This window comes from Heliconius melpomene, chromosome 5 (genome assembly GCF_056956725.1).
Source record: "Heliconius melpomene rosina isolate 202511_hmr_F chromosome 5, ASM5695672v1, whole genome shotgun sequence".
NCBI classification, from domain to species: Eukaryota; Metazoa; Arthropoda; class Insecta; order Lepidoptera; family Nymphalidae; genus Heliconius; species Heliconius melpomene.
Genome location: NC_140393.1, coordinates 6,961,003 through 6,985,341, shown reverse-complemented (window position 1 = coordinate 6,985,341; position 24,339 = coordinate 6,961,003). Strand labels below are relative to the sequence as shown.

The 24,339-nt window shown below is 36.1% G+C and overlaps 1 protein-coding gene across 1 annotated transcript; it reads right to left on the bottom strand.

Moving 5' to 3' along the window:
* Positions 1 to 17,798: 17,798 nt before the first annotated feature.
* LOC146539114 (uncharacterized) lies at positions 17,799 to 20,905 on the bottom strand. Its single transcript, XM_085185959.1, has one exon. The coding sequence runs from the start codon at positions 18,120 to 18,122 to the stop codon at positions 17,799 to 17,801; it is 324 nt and encodes a 107-aa protein (XP_085042085.1). The 5' UTR covers positions 18,123 to 20,905.
* Between the last annotated feature and the right edge of the window lie 3,434 nt (positions 20,906 to 24,339).

The window sequence follows — 24,339 nt, the reverse complement described above, 5'->3', positions numbered from 1 at the left end:
TATGTTGGTTGTTACTGTTATTTTGACTTTCAGAGCGAGCTTTGATAAAACAATTCTCCTCTTTATGTCCAACTTTCTTACAAAAGGAACAAAGGGCTCTCAGTTTATTAGTATCGTTGTCTGCAACGCTACGTTTCTCGGGGCATTTGTCCCGCAGATGGCCGAGTTGACCGCAAGTAAAACATCTGCTTTTAATTTTATTTGAACCGTCAATGTTCCCTTTTTTTATAGCACTAGACGACGAAGAGTTTTCGGAACGTCGATAATTAGTTTTGTGGGTTGGTTTAACGTACATAGATAACGTACGTAGTTTTCTATCGTAAGGTTAGCGTTGATGGCTGCCGCGCGAACTTGTATATCACCTACACCACGGACAACTATTTGAACCATGAGTTCTTCACTCAAGCCTTTAATGACGCGTAATCGCAATAAGGAATGCCGCGCATATTCCGCGTACGACAAAAAAATCATCCGATGTGGTATTCAAAACTTTTTGGAGGATTTGTACGTAATCGATCCTTTGAGGGCATAATGACTTAAATTCTTTAACGAAATTAGACCACGAACGTTCATGTGTACTCTACTCGTATAACCAAGTTTTTGCCGTTTTTCCCGTGTAGCTTTTAAACAATGGTTTAAATGGAAAAACACTCGAAATCGTCCCAACGGTTCGCACGCCTTGCTCAGTCTACTTCAGCGCACCATAATTCAAAGTTTTTTTTGGCTTCATGCCCCGGATCGCTTTCCTCACGCTTGATGGGGAGGTGCGGAGGTGGCGGTAGCGTGTTTTTTTTTTTTTGGGAGTTGAAGCTCATAACTTTAATTTACATTACAACTGCCCAGTCATCTCTTTCGACCGCAGTCCTCGCTAATGTATACGGGCGGCCGGGGTCGATGGAGCTGACCTGATGGACTTTAGAAAGAATTTTAATAACTTACGCGTACTTTTATATGACTTGTCATTGGACCTCAGAGTAAATATGAGACACAATTTATTTAATGAACATTATTAACATATATTTTACATTAAAACTAAATACATATATACAATTATGTGGTAACTTAACATACTTATTTTGATTAACTTGTGTATATATATATTTTTTTTCCTCCTTCCTTTTTTCTTTTAATTATATACAAGTATATACGAGGTGTGTTCAAAAAGTAAGGTGACTATATGTATATTGTATTTTTTTTTTTTTAAATATAATATTACAAAATATAAACTATGCACTATAACTGTATAACTAAGAACTATTAACAATAACCTTAAGCTGCACATATTTTTAAGGACATATTTGTACAGATAACTATATTTTAATATAATAATTGTATTTACAACCAATTGTTGTTGGTAAGTTGGCGTGTACGACCAACAATTATTTAAAGTAATGAAAATAACATATTTTATATATCTTAGACTCTAGTTATGTACAAGACCTACAATTTAAGTTTATTTACAGTGATCTCCATAATATATGTACCTATATTACTTATCGCTACTTTATATAAATATAAAATAAAATAATATATATATACATAAAATTATCTAATGAAAATACTAAACATAATGATTATTGTGTAGTATGTGTTATGTGTCAAGTATTGTTTATGCGCTTAAGCGAGTTGATTAATTTTTCTGTGTAGGTGTCAAAAGATTCTAAGGTTTCGCTATTCAGTACAATTTCGGCTATATCGTAAGGGTCTATGTTAAAATAATTACAGGTTTGTTCATGTGTTAATCTAATGTTATTGTGTAAAGAACATTCTTTAATAAGGTGATCAATATTTTGTATCTTACCTAGGTCACAAGGGCACTTGTTATCAACTATTATCTTAAATCTAAACAAATAAAATTTTGAAAATGAATGACCAGTGAAAATTTGTGTGCTGTGAAATGACGGTTTGGTTCTGCGTAAGTACACTGACATGGCAGCCAAATCCGGAAACCACTTCCGAGTTCTTTCTCCCTGTGGTGAATTTATGTATATTCTATTGTGTTCAGTGTGATTTTGCTCTCTAATTTTGGTTTTGATAAAACTAATTGGGAATTTGCAGAAGTCTGAAAGCTTGTGCAACTTACCAGCGGACTTGGCAGCCATGTCAGCCTCTTCATTGCCTACTATACCTATGTGTGACTTTACCCATATAAAATAAAACTTACTATGAGAAAAATGTATATGTCTGTGTATCCTATTAACGAAACTATTTGTAGAATTTGGATTACAGATCTCCTGCAGCGCTGACATGCAGTCCGATATAATAGCGATCTGCTCTAGATGTGTGTTAACTGAACACCATTCCACTGCTCGCTCCAGCGCTAAAAGCTCCGCCTGGAACACCGAGCAGCTGGAATGGAGTTTCAGTTTCCGTATTATTTTTACATTAGGCTTTCTGTATATTACGTAAGCGGCTCCTACCCTACCTTCATCTTTACTGCCGTCTGTGTATATTTTTGTTGTAGAGCTAGCAGTTTTATTATCTATTTCTAATTGGTCTATAGCGGATTCGACGGTTATGTAAATTCTATTGGCTGGGTGTAAAAGATATTTTGGGGGGGCTGGTTTATAAAGTTACCGTACCCTTTATCCTGGTAAGCTCTACTGTTTGTACTTCTAAGATCTTTAAATGTAAAGGAATCTGGTTTTCCAGAGCTATTGCAGCTGTTGTGGAGATGGTCCTAAAGCCTTTAATTGCACGAATTGCAAATCCTCTCTGAAGACTACTAAGTTTTTTGACCACCATTTTGTATTTAATGGCTGATCCCCATATACCTGCCGCATATGTGATAGTAGGTTGGATAACTTGACTGTATATAATTGAAATGTTTTCACTATTTACCCCCCAAGTGGGAGCCGTGAAAATACAGAGTTTGTGGAATATTTTATTAGCTTTTTCTATTGCATAAGTTGTGTGTTTGATGAATTTAAGTTTCTGATCTATTATTACACCTAGAATTTTTATGTCTGAATGAAATTTTAGAGGTATATTGTTGAAATTGACTATTGCTTTTTTGGCTTTATTAGTAAATGCAATTAATTTGGTTTTTTCTGGTCCAAAGTCTAATTTATCGGACTTCCCCCACTCTATTATCCTAGTAATAGCGTCGATGGCTGCGGTTTGCAGGTCAGTTAAGTTTTGAGCTTCCACGACAAGGAGTACATCGTCGGCAAAAGCCTGTATGTAGCAGCCCTCTGGAAGGTCACTTTCAAGGAGCTCATCCAAGATGAGATTCCAGAAGACTGGACCACACACAGAGCCCTGGATGCAGCCCCTTGTCATTGTTTTAGTAGCTGATGCGTCAGCGAAACTTAACTAGACTGTTCTGTTATTTAGGTAACTTTTAATTAACTTAAATAAGTTGCTAGGGCATTTAATTTTTATTAATCTGTTGAGGAGGGCTGGCCACCAGGCATTGTCAAATGCTGCTTTTATATCTAATGAGATTGCTATTACAAGTTTTTTACTATTAATTGCTGACTTGATTACATCTATTGCTGTAAATAATGCGTGAACTGTTGAAGTTTGTGTTTTGAAGCCAAACTGTCTAGGGTTATCTAAGCTATTAGTGTAAATATGATGATTTAATCTGTTTGTAATTATTTTTTCTAAAGCTTTGCCTAAAATATTTAATAGTCCAATGGGCCTATAAGAGGCCACGTTGTTATAATCTGTTTTACCAGGTTTCGGCACTGTAACTATATGAGCTGTTTTCCAGCCGCTGGGGAAGTGTGACAAATTTAAACAGCTGTTATATAAATTATAAAGAAGTGTAGGGCATACTTTAAATGCAGCTTGCTACACATATGTCTGCTGTGAGATGGTCTGGGCCAGGTGCTTTTTTATGGTTCAATGACTTCAATAGAAAATTCAACATCGTCGCTAGTGGCCGGACAATTCTCTGATAGCGTTCTTGTTTTGTGATGTACTGGTAGAGAGTCCGGAGTGTCATCCGGAAAAAAGTTATTTATCAAAAGGTTAGCTGTTTCTTTACTAGTAGTTGTTTGAGTTCCATTAAAAGTTAATGTTGAAGGAGTGCTATAAGTGCTTGTTTTTAACCCTTTCAGACCTGATTTTTTATTTTTTAGAATTTGTTTGAGCCGATTTTATTTCAGTTAGATATTCGCCTATTGAGCATGGAAAAACAAAAAAAAAATTGATTATTAGATTATTTTCCGAGAAAATTGATGTTTTCTTTATGTGATCAAATGTGGACATTCGGCCTAAGTGATTATAATAACTGATGTATGGGTATAATTGAACAAATAACAAATAGCTTGATTTTGGCCATTTTTATTATTACAAAAGTATGAAATTCAAACTAAAAATAATTAAACATCTTCAAAACAAAAATAAATCTTCTTACAAAATAAAACAACATAAAAAATCTTCTAAAAAGACAACAAAATAGTAGGAACTTTAGTTACTTAGGTATGAAAACTTAGGAAGCAATTTTTGTCTTTAGTCAGACATAAGTGCACTTTGCACTTTATGCATTTGATGCGGGATTTCCCTTTACACCCCGTTAACTTACAGCGCGTTCCACAACCATCGTCATGAGCTGGAAAGTGACCAATACCATCTCGAGCAATTTCAGTTGACGGACGTACTTCTCCTGGTCTTCTAGGAACAACTACTGGTAAAGGACTGCTCAAACTACTTGGACGACCCCTTTTAGCACCTGATATTTTGTTTCGAAGAACTAAACTTTCAGCTAAGCGTCGACGAAAGTGAAGAAGTGCGAGCCGTTTTGCTTTTGGTATCCCAAGCAAGTCACAATCCATATCATACTCGCGGTAGGCTTGAACAACTGCCAAATCTGATGCGTGGAATATCATACGCAAAGGCCACTTCTTTGACTTTATAAACGTTCTATAATAACTCATAAGTTGATCAAGGAGATCTACCCCTCCCATGGCGTGATTGTACTTTTTTACAATTTCAGGCCTCTCGACTTCTATAAATCTCTTCTCTGTTTTGGACCATCTTTTCACCATATCTTTTTCTCCTATACCAACGAAATTGGAAGCTAAGTTGGCTGGTTTGTTATCAAGCCATTTCACCATGGTGACATCTCCATCCGTACTACAAAGCTCTTCGGCAAAACCCCTTGGTTTCTTTTTTATATCTTTGTCACTAAGCAACGGTGGCCTTGTAAATCTATTGACACGCGCAGTGCAGGTAGCCATTATGCCTTTGTGTTTCAAAATTTGGAGCATGTAATAAGACGAGAAGTAATTATCGCAATATAACTCATGACCTCTACTGTCACCGACTCTTTTCATTAGATGTAATACTACCGCAGCTCCAAAGCCTACTTTCTTTATCAGTGACCTGTCTAATTCTGGAATAGAATTTTGATAAATAATAAAGTCATAGGCACGGCCATTTTTCCCACACAAAAAGAAAAGCTTGATTCCCCATGGACAAGGTTTTCCTTTGATGTACTGCTTAGCAGAATGTTTCCCTGTAAAAGGAACTATTTGTTCATCGACACACAATTCTTTTTCTAGCGGTATTTCTAAGCATCGGCTTCGGATCGCATTATAGATTGGTCTTACTTTATAAAACACGTCAGTGCAATTAGTAGGCTTTTTCATATTATCTACTAAATGGAGATTGTTACGAAGTTCAAAGAACCTATCTCTTGCCATATTGTTAGTGAAAAGTGGAATGCTAATATGATTTTCCCAGTACATTTTCAAAACTGGATAGTTGAAAACTCCCGTTGCCATGTGCAAACCAAATAAAATTTCAATTTCATAGCTGGACGTAGGCTTAAACCTGGTTTTTCCTGACTGTACTGCATATAAGTTTGTCATTTCGGCCATTTGTTCAAAAAGCTCTACAGGAACATATCTATTATAATAACAAATGGGATCTTGCACGATGGGTTCTAAAGCTATTGGTAGCAAGAAATCCGTTGGTATTGGGTTATTTATTTGTCTATGCCTCCACTTTATGTTCGGTTTTGGCGTAAGGTAATCGAAAAGTTCAGCATTCGGCGTAACTTGCTCCTCTTCGCCCTCCACAATATCCGGCTCTCTTGGCGCCTCAGGCTCGGACTCGTAATTGAAAGCTGACCTTTCTTCGTCTTCACTTTCGTCTTCTTGTTCGTCAGGGGGGTCAAGTGGGGTGTACTCTCTTTGATTCTGAGTTACTACATCGGCTCCCAACCTAACGTGTCTCGCAAATGGGACATTATTATTATTTCCCACATCCTCATCATCCGAAGATAGCTCAAATTCCGACTGGTTATCCTTTTCCAAAGCTCTCAAAGCATCCCTCGAAAACATGATTATAATTTGATCATAAATTTACCTGTAATAAACACAATTTAAGACTTTACCACGCAAATTTTATAATAAATTATAACATTTATTACCAGAAAATAACTTTATTTACTAACAGCAGCAAAGTACCTATTTTGAAAAAAATGTTTAACCAATACCTACTGTCCACGTTTGTGGACATAACGAATATTCGCGATTTATTGTACAAATAACTAAAAATTTTGATGTAAAATACTTTGTTCTTTGCCTATATAGTATAACTTATCCATTTATATTAATTTCAAAACATATCTAGCAGAAAAACTTGAAATTTCAATAAAATAAAAATGACTTACCTACTCAGTTCAAAGTTTCGCTGGTAACTGACCGAAAATGGCTAAGAAGTGCACACACGTATCAATAGATGCCGCTAGTTGTTTCATTTTTAATAATTTAGAATGTTCGCAAGCGATGACAACAGTTTTTATTTACGTAAAATTTAAATTTAGTAGTAAAAAGACTCAAAACTTTTATGTCCTCAATTGTGCACGCGAGGTCTGAAAGGGTTAAGAGCCTATTCGTAACAGACCATACGTCTTCCTTCCCCTGTCTAGTGCAAAATTCCTTAAAATTATCGCTCGAAGCTTTGCTAATGGCATTAGAATATTTAGTTCTTACTTCTTCTCTTTCCTTTAATATATTATTTATAGGTTTCCTGCTTTTAACTAGATCTTGTAGCCTATGGTGTAAGTGAATCACCTGTTCTTTAAGCGATTGGAGTTCTTCAGTCCACCAAGGAATGAACGACTCCTTTCTCTTTTTTGGCTGGAATGACGATCCGCTTGTGTCCTGTATAATTTTAGTAAAACATTCTATGGTATTTTCTAACTTAACAATATTTGTGTACTCTAATTTATAATCTAATATGTTGGTTTGTGAGAGATTTTCTGTTAATTTATTTTGAAATTTAGTTTCTTATTTTGAAATTTAGTCCAGTCTGCTTTATGTGTATTATATTTATATGTTGATTTTTTATGACATTTATTCAATTTACTAGGTTTAAACGCAAAATTGTATTCAATAGCTTCGTGGTCAGACGATGGGCAGGCTGATTTATTTATTTTCCAGTTTATTAGTTTGACTCGCTCGGGTTAGGGCGAAATTGATCGGCCAGGTGTTCGGCCAGTAGGTCAGCTCTCTTCTCCGCAGTGTATCGGAGGGTGCCGTCACTGCATGATCGGCCTGGCAGGTGGCTTCTTTTTCATGATCTGGCGGTTTAATTTGTGAAATGAGGGTCGGTCGCAACTGGCGTTTTCAATGCGTTTTTCCCAGTTGGCATTGTCGCGATTTTCGAGCACTGTCTTAATGCGTTCGATGTGGCCGTTGAGTTTTGTTTTTAACGCCGGATCTCTAGTCCTCTGCCACTCAGTGCGCGTCCTCCTTTTCTCAGCAATGAGGGCGAGAATCTTTTTGGTAGGACACGAGAGTTGTGTGGGATAGTAGCGGAGGTGCATTGAGCACTGTGAGTCTGTCCCGTAATGTTACGTTCGAGACGGTCGACACTAATTACGGTAGTTTCTAATGTTTTACTATTTAATTGATTAGATTGCGGTAAATTTCCATTAAATTATTGTTATTTATTGATAAAAGTTAGTTATTTTATCTTCATTTTGCACGCATTTTGCACAATCATTTATGCACACTACCCTCATTTATGAAATTATATGAAGGGTGAATTAATTTAAAAAATATATTATAAATTAGTAATAAAATTACTAACAGACGTTTGATTATTAAGTGTTTTCATTAAATTTCAAAATGACGAATACTTTTAAGTGTTCCAAGCGTGAATTATTACTACCATACATTGAAGGTGCGGTTTACGTCCAATAGGAGAGGAATTAGCACCTCTTTAAATTATTTGAGGTTCCTGGTAAAGATTTTATTGATTGAAGAATTACTTATAGGTCCCGACTGTTCATCCTAATAAACTATTGGGCTTGTTTGTTTTTTAATAAATATTTTTTTATTTTTCAAATTTTTGTTAGGATTTATTATGGTAATGATAATCATGATATACCTTTTTGAAATCCTCGTGTTGAGCTCTCGAATTTGATACCCATATTGTGGTATTCGAAACCAAAAATTTTTTTTTCACTAAGTCCAATAGCGTCCCACAGCCGCCATGATTATTATTTTTTATTGTCACCTACCTAAGACCACTTGGGATGCTAAAGCGAATATAACGATACCTCAATTACGTAAATCCGTTCAGCGGTTCTGGAGATACAAGGTAATAAAGAATATTGCATACAAACATACGTACATACATACATACAAAATACGCGCGAAAAACATAACTTTTCTTTAGCAGTCGGGAATAATAATAAACTAATTTAATAATACATTTTTACTATTATTTCTTTAATTTTTACTATTATTTACTGAAAACTTTTGTTTTCATTATTTTTGTATATACATATATATTCTCCAATAAAAGTATAATATCTGAACGTCACCTAACGCACTATTTCATACTTTATGCTTGTGCAAAATTTCAATTGTTTATCTTAACAAATAAAAAAGTTATCGATTTTTGATCTGATACAGACCTCGATTTCCCATAGTGCGCTGCCCGGACGGTATGTAGCGTACACCTTCATTGGTTTGTTATCATGGTGAATTTCGACACCCAGAGCTTGGAGTGACCGGGTGTCGATAACGGGCAGCGGTTGTGCGACCAGGCTCCTGCGGGTCGCGACAAGTAGGCCCCTGAGTGGATTCTCACGGGTTGAGTCCAACCGCAAAACATTATAACCCGCGATGTTGGCAGAGAAGGTAGCGTGGAGATGTGATGAGTGTCTTATTGATTAGCGCAATGTCGACATTATGTGTGCGCAGTATATAACGGAGGGCGGGCATTTTCCGGCCCCCGGGAATTCCAATAAATTATTCTAAGTTCAGATGTGAATGAGAAGTAAATTTTTCATACCTTCCATGACACACTGGACAGGGTCTTGACCTTCCCTCAGGGCGAGGAGAACGTTCTTGAGGGTGTCAAGGGCCCTGTCGATAGCGATGAGTGCAGGCTGCGTCCTGGCCTGCGTCTGCTGTATGTTAAATGTGGCTGCGGTGGTGCCTGCAGCGGGGGCTGCGGCAGCGGGTTTGCGTGAAGTAGAGGCCGCGGGGTTTGCGGACGTGGCTCTGGCTTGCTCCACTTGCCTCCTCGTCCTCTTACCCCCTCTCTTTTTGGGTCGTCTTCCTCCTTTGTCAGTGGGTTTTTCTCTAGCTCGCTCAGGTATCTCTGAATTGTCCGGTACTCGTCGGCCGGTCGGAAAATCGTATTCCTTTCCCGAAGGGGCGGGCGTTCGGCGGGTAGCCGAGGCGTTCTTTCAATGCCCTGAAGTGTAGCGTCCAATCTGGTAATTCCTCCACAATCAGGGGTGGGATTCGTGGCTTGGGCTGGGAGGGCTGTTGCGATCCGACTGGAGGTGCAGTAGAACTATCATTTTGTGATGCCGAGCTGGGTCCGGCGGTGCGCAGCGCATCGGCAAACGTGGTGGAAGCGGGTGCAGGCGAGGGGGCCGGTAATGTTGTTGCACAGGCGGGGGCAGTAGGCACGGCGAGGGGAGCCGATGCTGTCTCAAACTTCCTACATATGCGCGGATCACGCTGGGAGAGGGGCTTAGCGCACAAACGTTTCCGGGTTGTCAGTGCTAATTCCGAGGTGCGTGGGCGTCTCACAGGTGTCACTTGGATTGGATTAATGTCCAGAGCGGTAGAGGCGTCAATTGATGCAGATGGACCGAGGCCGGCGCGTGCGCGGTCCAGTTCAGAGCGATCCCTATTGAGCGCTAGCTTTTATAACCAGGAGAGCGCTGGTGGTGGGTTTTGATACTCTTCACACATTGCTTGCGCGCAGGGTGTTCCGTTGCACGCAGTGTATTCCGCTTACAATATAATATAAACTTTAAAACAGAAAAATAAAACATAACCATAAAACCATAATAAAAGATAACCATAAGCCTCGCGAGCTCATCAACTGGTCATGGCCGCTGAACCATGGTACTTATAACATAGACACAACCGTCCCGCGACAGGGTAGACCGACGACTGAGTTGACTGAAAAGAGCAAGTTAATACGCGCGCCTAATAAAAAGAGATTAGCAATAAGTTTATTTCGCAGGCGTAGGTTATCTTTCTAGGGTTAATGTCCATTATGTATCGTTTGTGTTTAGTCCCCTTTGTACATTCTTATGTAAATATATTAGACATATTAAAATTAAGCTGTAAACTAACCTAGTAGTCCAAGATCCCAGGATCCCTCCGAACATACGTCATTTTCGCAAAGTGACTACCGGATTAATCGCGTATCTTTAGTATTATACATTTTTAGAGACTCGACGTTCGAACACTTAATAGTAGTCCGTGGTCACGGGTACATTGATGTGGCATTCACACTCTAGTTTGTATACGCCTACACACTGCAAAGGAATATTATTTTTCACTGGTGTCAACAACTGGTGTTGGCACACTTTCTTGTTAGGTTTGAATATAATTTTAATGGAAGATATGGACAAGAGAACTAAAACTTACATCTTCCTCCAAACTAAGGATTACGTTTTTTGTTTTACAGTGTAAGGTTTTTTGAGGTTAAGAAAATGATAATTATTACTCTAACCATCCTTGCTCAGTACTTGAGCTACAATAATCAGTCTTAGATTTCTTAGCCTTTTGGTTTCGCTTTATTAATATTTTAGCAGTCTTGATTTTTCGTGCTTCTTTAGCCTCTTTTTTCTCTTTCTTCAGCTCTTCTCTTCTTCTAAGTCAATCCTTTTTCTCTCTTTGCTCTCATGGTATTTTTGCCAAGCAACAGATAATATGACAGAAGGGATTTTTTCCTTCTATCTTCTGTTTCTGTTTCTTCGTTATCCTGTCTTTTTGAGTTTAGTTGTTGGCCAAAACAAAGCTTTTTTAAATGGATCAGGTATTACTACATTAGATGGAACCAATGAGGAACTCTCTATTATTGTTGTTGCCGATGGCAATACCGGTCGCCTCGGTCCTTTCGTATGACTTTCCGAGTTGTGTTTTTCGGTTGTTATGTTTTGAGTTTGAATGTTTGATGAAGGCTGGAGATTTTGCGATGCATTTTTATTAGGTGTGGAGAAGTCGTCTAATACGTTATTGGTATCTTCGTCATTGTATGGAAGAGGAGACCGAACTATTGGGAATCCTTGTTTATCATCCGTGTTTTTGGCCACTTCACAAGCATGGTTTCAGTTTTATCTGTTAGATATCATGTTTTTCCCATTTTTCGTTTGATAGATGTTATTCCTTTTACAGCAGTTGAAGTGGGCATTCCTCTGTTGCTGCTTCCATATCCGCTTCAGTGTAACGGAACATCTGCCCTTTTATATGTGGCATCTAGAACAATCTGACCAACAAAAAAACAATACACCATTACTTGACATCCAGTGCTCCCCAATAGTTGACACCTTGTCTACTATTAGATGGAGTGCTCTAATATTGTTGTAAGTTTTACAGTACTTATATTATTGGAACTAATGTTGATAATTGCCCCAACCTGCGCTCAGGAATAAGTTTTGTTAACACGTTGACGGACAGTAGGAACAAGCGAAGTTCGAAAATTGACACTATATGTTTTTGTGATTTTTAGAATGTTAGAAGTATAGTTTTACTCTTTCTGCTTAAATAAACTTAATTTTGATTAATTTAGTACCTTTAATTAGGTTGCGGCTATAACCGTCATGGCGCCAGCGGACTCTATACACTAAGTGATAGGACGATGGCGGCTATAACAGCAAAAACTTAAAAACGTAAATGACAGGTTTAATGGTTCAAACAAGCAATTTTTGTATGCAACAAAGTATTTTTGGGAGTTTTACACGAAATGTTAGTTCTTAATCAAACAAAAATAAATAAATGACAAAAAAAATTATTATAATTATTTTCGGTATGCCATGTTTCAAAGCATGGTGCAGGACACAGTGCAGGTTTTGACATGCAATTCTTGCAGCAATATGATGTTTCCTTCCTTATTCCCTGTTTATAACATTGTTTACAACGCTGAAAATATGTTTTTCGCTGATAATTATCAGGAGGTGAAATTTTCTCAGGAAAATGCTGTGTTCCATTGTTGTTGATTTCATTGGTTTGGATTTGTGCACGTTTAAATTGAACCAAAGTTCTTCCATCCCGTTTATTATCTATACCAGTTAGAGATCGTATGATTGCTTCCCTGTACTCTATATACTTCATTTGAGAACCTGTCTTTTCTTTAAAGATGTAGAAAGAATTCCATACTGCTACATCCAGTAGATGAAAGATTACCTTTTTATACCATCTAATTGTCTTCCGTGGACAGGAATAATAGGACATCATCTGATCTGCTCTGTCTACACCTGACATATTCTGATTATAATTCACTATTTCAATTGGTTTTCTCTTTTCCTGTTGTCGCCGGTTAGCTGTGTTTATCATGCTTGGGTGGTAAGCTGTTGTTAGACATAGCACATCCCGTTTATCTTTCCATTTGGATACATAAGTCTGATTTTGGCGTCGCCATACATGTTCTCCTTTTCTAAGCTTACGACGTGTTATTTCTTGTGGCAGACCCTTCCTATTTACACGAAGAGTTCCTGTCACATGTGTCTTTTTGCTAAGTAATTTTTTAGACAATGGTAGACTGTTGTAATAATTATCCATGAACAAATGATGGCCTTTGTTTAAGTATGACTGCATCAATCGCATCACAAGACTTTCAATAGTTGTCATGTTTTCATCGTTTTCTCGATGGCCTTTGTATACTTCTATATTCAAAACGTAACCTTGGGCTGAACAAAGTTCATAGAATTTAATTCCGTATTTTGCCTTTTTGCCTTTCATGTACGTGCGAAAATAAAGCCTTCCTCGAAATAATAACAACGATTCATCTAATGATATTCTATTCTTAGCTTCATTTGGTGCATATGCATTCGCAAACTTTTGTATGAGCAAATCAAGAAATATTTTTATTTTCCTCAAAGGGTCGTTTGAATTTTCTTCCTCAACACAAAAACACCTCAATATTTGCTCAAACCTCCTTCCAGACATTTGTGACGGAAATGCTGGGTGGTAATGTAATGCATCAATGGAAAAGAGATTTCTAATGCTGGAGAATTTTAGCTGGGACTGAAGCAAACAGAAACCTAAAAACTTTCTCATTTCGATCATATCAGTATTTTTGAAATTTGCCTTTCTACTATGCCTTGTATGTGGCCGTGCTTGATTGCAAAGTTTTATGCCGTAATCATTCGTAGATTTTATAATCATTTCCATTACTTGGTCATCCCATATTTTTTCAAAAACCTGAATTGGAGAAACATTTTCTTCTATATCCAAAAGAATACCAGCGGCATCTGCATCAAAAGAAAAGTTTCTTATAGATGTTGTATTGGTATGCCATGTCTCATCATTTTCTGGTTCTTCTGGTGCTTCATATTCCTCATCTGTAGTTGATTCATCATCTTCACTATCCGAATTGTTATTTTCAGCACTGTCAGCATCAGATTCAGACTCACTGTTGCTTGATCCACTATTCATTTCCTCAACAATCTTCAGCAGCCTAGCCTGATCTTTTTCCCAACTGTCCATTTTCTGTAAATATTAAATAAAACATTTTATTTTGTATTATTATTTATTGTATATTATATATATAATATATATTTATCATTTACATTATATATATAATATATATTTATCATTTACATTATCATTATTTATTTATATTTCAAATGTAAAACCAAAAAAAAAAGTAAACAGTATAACCTATAGTATCGTTAACCTAACCTAAAATGCTAAATTTTGTTTTTTTATTTCTGTTTAAAGTATAAAATGAATAATAAACAAATACATACCAGTATAGTTATATAAATAATAATAAATATCGTTAAAAGTATCAATAAGAACTATAAATTCAATAGAAAACACGATCGCACTACTCCCTTCACAACCACGTGCATACTGAATCTGCAACTCGTATAACAGGTGAAATATGAACTTCAACCTAAAAAGATGTTTTCAAAACACGACACTATGCTTCTACGTATACGCCAGTAAGTGCACATTTGTGCTGCTATAGCCGTAGTGTCTAAAAACGACCGTTTCGTTTTGGACGGCTATAGCAGTCATGCCACATTGTGAACTTCGCTTTGACGGCTATAGCCGCAATTGTCCGTCAACGTGTTAATATAGGAATAGTAGACATGACAGTAGACGTGACATCTGTTGGGTGTACTGACTATTTTAGGAACCAACAATAGACACTCTGTTTCTTTTACCAAACTGTAATAAGAGCAAGAAACATATTATTTTAATCTTTAGAGAATATAAAAATATTTGTAACACAAAAAAAAACCACAACAGAAGCTTAATAAAATAGTAAAACTCACCTGTGTAGTAACGGCGTCTTTAATCAAAATAACAAGATGTGGCGGCAAGCAAGTGTCACTTCGTCATATAGCACACAACAACTAACGCTATTTTAAATTTTAAATAAATGACAGTTGATATGCTTACGTAATTTTATCAACATTTGACGCTAGGAGTATCTGACAGTAATAGTGGTGCCATATGAATAAAAATATTCTTAATACAGAAGTATATTTCTGAAAGTGTCTTCCTTTGGCTCCCTGTCGGGCTTTGGTGCTTTTACCCTAAAACTAGTTCTTAACTACAGGTGGGCCATAACTTTTTACACATTTGAAACATGAATTCTCATGGCTCAAATTTGGACATTTTCAACTAACAAAAATTATATTTTACCAATATGAAGTCAATGATATTAATAGGTTATGTTGTTCTTGAATGGCCAAAGTAATTATTAAGCCGGTTATCATCTGCGAAAACTAACGGAGAGATTTATTTAACATAATAAACATTTATTGCAATTTATTTCTTAAAAATGACATCGTCGAGATGTGTCCCGTCTAGTCGCTGGCAGTCCTACAATCGACTACGTCTACTTTGAACCGAACGCTTACGCGTAGATGATTCTGGATCGTTCCTTACGGAAATTTCAACCTCCCGAATGTTCTCTTCACTTCTTCTTGAACGTGGCCGTCCTGTTTGTTTAATATTCATTGTCGATCATGTTTGCTCCAATTTCGTGACCCAAGCTTTAATTAAATTAACACTTGGACACTCACTTACACGGTGTAATCCATATTCAACTCTAAATAGGCGTGGTACAGTAACGTAGGAGTCTTTGTTTTTGTAAAATTATTTCACACAAATGCACGTTGTTGTCCCGTGAAGCACTCCATCGTGACTAAAATTGCATAAAGCGACGTACATTTTCTCGCCACCCGCGCCCCCCCCCCTTCCTCTAGCGGTTTTTGAGAAATCAAGTGTTGCTATTTGCAAACATTTATTGCCCACCTGTATAAGAGTACTGATAGTGCCTGCAATTACCTTTCCCTAAGGTTGGTCGGCTTTAATACAAATTAAAGTGTCCCCACTCCTGTGGCTCGTCCCCCAGGATGATTTGGTTCTCATGGAGTTCTTTATATGAAATTCCTTCCAAGTCGTAAATCTATCAGCGAGCCTCTTGACATCGACATCCAAATGTCTAAGTGTCCTCGTGATGCTTTTAAACGACATTCTTTCAAAGTCGTAAATCTATCAACGGCCCTCTTGACATCGGGCACTTGTTTTATATTAATTACCTTTTTAAAACAAATGTTAGAGTAGGTTGACTCGTAAATGAATACATATAACAACAATTAGACAAAAATGTAATTATATATTATAAGTAAAAATTAACAATGTAAGACATATATTTATGAAAATTTTTTATTATTCAATAATTTTATTATACATTATTTCAATATTCTGCAATTATTTCGCGCATCTTTTACACAAATAATCAATTTTGTTTATACACTTTCCACAAACAACTTTTTTACATATTTTGCAGATGTTATTGCTCCTGTTTCTTTTACAAAAACCAATTTGGCAAGTCTTGCGTTCTCCCGAAGTACTTGGTGATAGGTTGGGATTGGCATTATAATCTAAAATCTATGTTTTTGAGATGCTGCTTTGGTGGTATATTTGCGAGCCATTTGGTCTACTACCTCGACTCCAAACTTTGTCTCATTGTAATATGCTATTGTTTTTGGAGTATGTTTTTTATTGTCTTTTATTGTTATAAAAGTACGCTTAGTACTTAGTAACAGCACCTTTAGGTTTGATTTACTTTTATATATAGTGAGTGTGAATTTTCCTGTTTTATAATGTTCTGAAGAATACAAATTCATTTTATCTTTCTTGACTTTTGCTGGCTTTGGAAGTTCTCTTTTATTGGCTCGAATAGTTCCAACAATTTTTTTTTTTGCAACTAATTTGTTAGCTAGAGGGATACTGGTGAAAAAATTATCCGTGGTTATACAAGGTGTCTCAAAAGCAATTTTATATTTATAAATATCATTAAAAAAACTAAGTAGTTTATTAGTAAAATGTTTATTTATTTCTAAAATACAGACTTTGGGAATTTATTTTTTAAAAATCATGTCATTCAAATGTTTACCCTCGCGTTTACTGCACTCATTCAACCTAGCGTTTCCATTTCGTGGCTATTTTAATTGCGCCAGAGAAGTTGGTTTGTTGAGGTACACTTTAGATTTAAGGAAATCTCACAGGAAAAAGTCCATCGGAGTCAAATCAGGACTGCGTGGAGGCCAATTTATGTCCCCTTTTCTGGAGATTAATTTTCCTGGAAAAATCTCACGAACTCGTGGTAGAGACACATTAGACGCGTGTGACGTCGCTCTATCCTGCTGGAACTATGTCCTTTGACTATAGCCAGGAGAATTGTGCAGTGTAGGCAACAAAAATCTAACATCTTTCGTTCTGAGTTAACTGTAATTGCACGCGTCTTCAAAAAAGTATGGGCCGATTATTCCTCGCGATGACACTGCAGCCCATACAGATACTTTTGGCGAATGAAGATCAGTAGATTAGTAGGGAACAGCTGTTCGTCTATTTATATATTCTCGTGAGGTTTATAACAGCATTGACTATTGTCTAGAAATTGATCCTAAATTTCGGATAACATTGCAAATTTGTCTGTGCGTAAACGTTTAGATCGTTCCGTTCTTTTATCAAATCGAAGAAATCGAAGAATTTGCATGAATTGAATCTCTAAGCATCGTATTAGAAAAAAAGGAAGCCCATTCCTTGGACCATAAATAAAAAACATTTAGTGAACTTGCTTCATACGCTCCCCTAGCGTACAACATTTCAAGAAATGAAAGCAATATTTTGGTTGAAATCTTCCAATCCCCTTTCAAAACACGACATGCTTCCTCAGTACACCTCTAAATGATTTATCATTTTTTTGGTTATAATCATATGAAAATTATTGCTTACGTTTCCTTCCATCACATTTCGTTTTGTGGGGGCAGTAGGCCCAATGATGTCTTTGAAGATTTTGTGGGAAGGATATCGACCATTCGATCCGCCCACTTACAATTTTGTCAATGTTGTTCCATCTACTGCTACTTCTGCGTCACAGAATGCCTCTAGATTTCGGGAAGATCCCGTAATACTTGTTTCTTTCTCAGATTCAGCATCGGATAGGATAAGCATCCTTTTTCTGCGAAGACCTCGTTTTTGGAGGTTTTCTTTTTTGCTGTCTGATGATTCATCCGCTTGCATACTTTCGTCAGCTTTCAAAATCTCGATGTCATCCTCGTTTTGAATCAAATCAATTTCATCCTCTTCAGAGCCCGAACACTCCTCACTAACACTCACTATCTTGTGCAAAATTTTATCTCCTCTTCTAGACATATTTAGATGATAAATATGGGTTCACAATAATATTCTAAAAATATTCTGTATAATTTTTTCAATACTCAAACTAAGCAACTGAAACCTACAAAATCCCTTGGCACTCAATTGATATTCTGCGTTCCGTTCTTTCTATAGTTGTTTTTCGACATTTGTTTATCACTTGTATTATATGAAATGATGATATCGGATAACGGATAGAAGTATTGTTGGTACATTGCTATTTACTATTGGTGTGGCTTTGCATGTTTACTCAATTTTTTGTCTATATTGCGAGTGCGTCAAATTGACGTATATCGTAAAGATAGGTATACCACATAGATAAAATAGTATTTGCTACTAACTCATGTTCATGTATATATTTATTTTATGAGTTTTTATTTTATAGGTGAAGGCAACACTTTAACTGGACTCTTTTTGACATGCATTCTCCTATTGTGTAATATAATCTCTTTTTTACCGTACAATCTCCTTTTTGTGTTCTCCATGCAACGTGACATTGGCGAAGTGAATAGTGCTCAACTGGCACGCTCGAAGCGCCATAAATAAAGAAGCGAACCGAACCGATACCACATAGATAAATTCAATATTTCAAAACTTTTATAGAAAATAGACTTCAATATATATTTCCCTCGATCAATTAATAAAAGTCATTACAAGAGAAAAAATAAAAATGCTAACGTTTTCTGTAATTTCTCTTACAAAATTCGAAATGCATCACATTGACGGGCCCCGTAAACCTAGTGTTAACTTTGGAAACTGAATCAAAAAGCTTGCATTTATTGCCACATATTTACAGGTTAAGCAACTAAAACAATATCTTGAGATATTAGCAATTAAGTAGCAAGATTCACTCTCATTATCTGCTTGGCATTTGGCCCTGCCCTTTGTTGTCCTTGTCATTTTAATTTGGGTGCGTAAACAGAATTTCCATTACCAGTCTTTGTAAGAAATGTTGTATATGTTTCCAATAGGTGTAGCCAAATAGCTAATGGCCAAATGGCCGGACATAAATCCAAAACGTCCGTCTGTTAAATCCTTTAGCCCTTGCAACCGATGTTGCTTCTGGAGTCCTGAGGGTAATTTGATTGTGGCGAGACAAAAATGACGATAACCAATCATCTCCTGCTTTTCCGTATTTGTCCCAGTTTTTCATTTAATTTTTAGTAACTAGAAACTTGTACTTTTAACTGGACTAGGCATATTAGTGTAATTTTAATATACATAAAGATAGCAAAATATTACCTTTTCCTTCAACATTGTTTAAAGTAATATTTGTATTGCATTTTATATTATATTTTAAAAACAAATTTCGGAACAATTTCAGTAAGAGAGGTAGACCAAATATTGTAACAACTTCTTTTTCTTGAAAATAAAATAAGAAGCTTCTTTAGAAATTCCCAAAATCTTTAATGATGTTGAGTTAAATAAATATGCTGCATAGTCGTGCACGTCGTGAAAAAACAATTCTTCTAAGGATTCGGCATTTTTCATTAATTTGATATTTCTCAGTGCATTTTAGAAAATTAAACTATGCTTCTACCACCGACGTCTGATTCTTCCATAGCAGAGCTAGATGATTTTGATTTCTTCTTATTATATCTATGGTGCTCTCATATTTTTGGGCGAAACTGTCGTCTAAAACCCCAAACAAGCAATATTATATATGGTATATTTGCAATATATCCGATCCCAATTATTAGCCCGATTATTTGTGACGTACGTTATTGTTTGTACAGTTGGCTAGTGTAGTATTGCAGTTCGCTCGACTCATGCCGTAGCTGCAAAAAGACGCCATCGCAATGTGATCGTGATTGTATTTTTTCACAAATATTTTCCAGGTACTTTATGTATTTCCCAATAGCCTTAGTGCCTTCTGAATACGGTTGAGTATCGTAATACACTACTAACCTTTTAACACAGGTAAGAGATATATAAATGTTTACAACACGCTCTCTGTAAACTCTGATAAATCACTAACACGAACCACGAATCAACAACACTTGAAATGAACATCGACAGTTAAGTAAAAATTTATCCAATTTTTTTACAATTACTAACATTTAAAAAAACTACAAATTTGACTAGTGGAACACCGAAGCTATGAATGAATTAGCAATTAGTTAGGTACTTCAACTTCGTTGCTAATACTATAATGATTGGTTACTATACATGAAATTAGTAAACGTTTCTATCGCAACTTAGCATGCGATCGATAGTTCACAATAATCGATAGTATCGATATCTTTCTCACTGGGAGATAATATGAGATAATATCGATAGTAGTGCATTTTTCCAATAGTATTGTACTCTTTTGAACCATCGATAGTTTCGATACTATCGATTAAAATATCGATAGTCCTACTATCGGAAAACTATCGATAGAATATCGGCAACACTAAAGACAACCTTAATCAAAATGATTTAAGAAATAGATGGAGATTGATAAAACAAAAAAATGGTGTGGTGTCGTGGGACACCAGGTAGGGACGAAGTTCCTTCGGCTAATGTAGAATCGACACAAATTGCAAAAAAAGTCGTGCTCAGTTTTATGTAGGTTTTCTTGATTTTTCTCTTAAATTTTGCTGATTAGTTTTTATTTAAGTACAAGAAAGTATTTAGGTTTCATTATTTTAGGAAATAATAAATTACTTAAAATAAAAAAACATCGTAATTCAAATTATCAACTAAAATAACAAAATATGTCTCTTTATTTTTGTTTGACAACATAAAATTACATAGAAATAGAATAGAAAAATAGAAATAAAAATAATTACAAAAACAGTTACAGAATATACTTTTATTAAATTAGTGAATCAATTTTACATTTTTAAATATAAATTATTATAAAAAAGATACATTTAAAAATATAAAAAAACCACTCTTCCGAGGGCGGGACAAGGGTCCAAGCCATCGGTGGCTAGGGCTCCAGAGAGAGGAACCGCCGCACAATACGTGCCGTCTCAAGTATTACTGCCTTCTGTATCCGGTTCTTGATCCAACAGCTAAGCGATAGCCTCTTAAGGTGTTGGTCGAGGCTTTTCGCTATTAAACCGTTAACCGAAACCACTATCGGCACAATGATAGTCGCATTGACATCCCACATGGCGGTAATCTCATGGGCTAGGTCCAAATATTTAGATTGTTTTTCTTTTTCGGCCTTCACGAGATTTTCATCATGTGGGATAGTAACGTCAACAACCACTGCGCTACTATATACTGCGCTACTGGGATATTACAAAAAAAGTTTATTATTATTTTTTGTATATGTGCTAATTGCTCAGTTCAAAACTGGATTCTATTGTATCTACGGGTTGTTACCAAGTAAATACAATGTATGTAAATGTTGTGTTATTGTAATTGTGGTATGTTAGTATTACGATCTTCATCTATTTGTAAAAAATTCCTTATTAATCTACATGTGTTTAGTATTGCTGCTCTCTGTAATGTTATGTAAATTGTATTTTTTAACCCTTTACCAGGCCTCGTACAAATACTGCAGTAATAGTGATCTTTTTGTAGATTTATATGAGTAGTAACCTGTAGTATGCGATTTTATCGATTATATTTAGAAATTTAGCTGAAAATTGAAAAAAACGCATGTGGGAATACATAATCCCATTGCCTGTCTAGACGTAACCTTTATATTTATATATATAAACAAGTATGTTTGTCATTTTCATGTTCTTATATAAAGTCGTTTACAATGCGGTCTAATAAATAAAAAAATAAACAATATGCTGTGGATTTTCCCATTCCAAATTATCGCCTAAAATGTTGAACATCATGTTTTAGAACTTAGGAAAGAAAAATACAATGTACAAATAAAATATGACATCTAGACACTTATTCTTTATTTCAGTAATAAAAAATATTGAGAATTGACAAAAAAGGTTTTATTCATCTGCTACATTTTGACTTTGGTGGTACAGTTTCATGCAGGGGGTAACACACAATGTTACTTTACAAATTTCGCATTCGTATTTTGACCGCTTATCCTGTTTTCTGGTGCTACAAAACCTGCATCGTTTGTACGTAGACAATGATAAAAAATGACTTCCTTTTTGCGCCAATCTTAATAATAATAATAATAATAATACTTTATTGCACTAAAATAAACAAAGAATCAGTACAGTAACAGTAATTACAGAAAGACAATACATAGTGCAATGGCGGCCTTATCACTAAAAGCGATTTCTTACAGGCAACCATTTGAAAGGACTTATTATATAAAAGATAGCGAAAAGGTGCAAAAAGTAATAATAAATATGATACTCAAAATCAAATATAAATACGTTATTTATCATATGAACATACATACACGGATAAATACACAACATACATACAAATATATACATACATACGTACATACATACTTAGATACACCCAATATACATAGATACAAATAGAAATAAATAAAGGGAGTAAATAGATACAAATAAATAAAGTCGTCTGGTACCCCAAAAACACCTTTTTTGTTTTTGTATACCACCGGATTTTGTTTTATGTTTGAGATATGTGCCGATTTCAAACTTCTAGCTAAGCGTAATCTGAAATCACGGTGTATGTTGTTACGATTTGGATTTTTGTATTTGTATAAAATGTAGGCGTTTATAATGCCACTCTCAAACAAGAACCAAAATATCCGAAACCAGGATTTTTTTGACCTACGGCCAATAGAGTACGAGCTTCGATAGTGGTCGAAGTGGTCCACACCTCCCATACTCCTTGTATATTCTGCGATTGCAGAGGGACAATACATATCTTTCTTTTGCCCGTTATTTTGAGTTCTCTGGATCACTTCCACTTTGGTTGGGTTAACTGCAGTTGTAAGGACAAAAACTTCTTTAGTGTCATGCCATTTGATCACAGCACAAGGGTGACAGAAACGGTATGTGAATTCGCCCGGGTCCAATTTATTCTCTTTAGCCAGTCTTCGTTCTTCAGGTGTTTTAGGTTTTGGTGGACACAGCTCTTTAGGAAGGCCTTTGCGATTCATTCGCACTGTCCCTGTTGCTAAAATACCTCTATGATGAAGAGCTTCCATGAGAGCCAAGGAGGAGAAAAAGTTGTCGAAAACCAAATGTGTGTTTCGTGGTAAATTTCCTCCAAGTTTCATTACAACTCTGTAACCTAATCCTTCCTCATTGAGTGTTTGGTCTTTGCATGTATAAATATCACACTGATATAGATAACCAGTTTTAGAATCACAACGACACCATGCCTTAAAACCTCTTTTGATGGATTTGGCTGGCTTGTACTGCTTCTTACTATCACGCCCTTTAAACTTAATCATACTTTCATCCACTGATTGAGATTCCGAGTTGGTGGCATTTTCTTGATAAGTCCTGTTGAGATAATCTAGTAATGGTCTTACTTTTTGCAATTTGTCGTGGTCTTTGTGATCCCGGGGCAAGTGAGCTGTAATGTCGCAAACATGTAAATTTTCTAAAATTTTTTTGAATCTCTTGCAGGTCATTGTGCCACTAATCTCTATGTTATTATAAAAAGGATCTGCACTCCAATACAGCTCTATATCTGACTGAGGATTTATTCCCATTAAAATGATTATAGCTAGGAATGCTTTTATTTCGTCTACGTGGGTGTCGCTCCAGAATTTACTTTGTTTCAACTTCGCGTATTTATTTGTGTATTCGACGATCATTTCAAAAATGTCATCAGGGAACAAGTTACTAAAATATTCAATGGGAAGACTTTGATAGCTATATGATTTAGTAGGTTCAATTTCCTTGCCGAAATTTAACTCGTCAAAATTTTCAACATCTGTAGTCCATGTTCTATCCCGTGCTTGCAATTCAGCATAAGTTGAAATATTAGCTGGTAAGCCAGAAGATGGTCCGGGCATTGTAATGCAAGGTGCCATTTCTTCGTTAACAGCAGGAGCAAGCATTTCAGGGTGAGTAGGTAAGTCAGGCAATGGTGCAAACATTGGAACACAAGGGGATATTTCTTCATCAACAGCGGGTGCAAGCATTTCAGGGTGAGTATGAAAGTCAGGCAATGGTGCAGACAATGGAACATAAGGTGCTATTTCTTCATCAACAGCGGGTGCAAGCACTTCAGGAAAGTCAGGCGATGGTACAGACAGTGCAAAACAAGGTGAAACTTCCTCGTAAGGTGATTCTTCGTAAGACTGACGTGCATCGCCGTCTAATAGTAATAACTGTTGATTAGACATACCTTGAATATCGTTTAA

Excerpts from the sequence above, each read along its gene's own strand:
- LOC146539114 (XM_085185959.1), bottom strand. The coding sequence starts at position 18,122 with ATGTCTAGAAGAGGAGATAAAATTTTGCACAAGATAGTGAGTGTTAGT.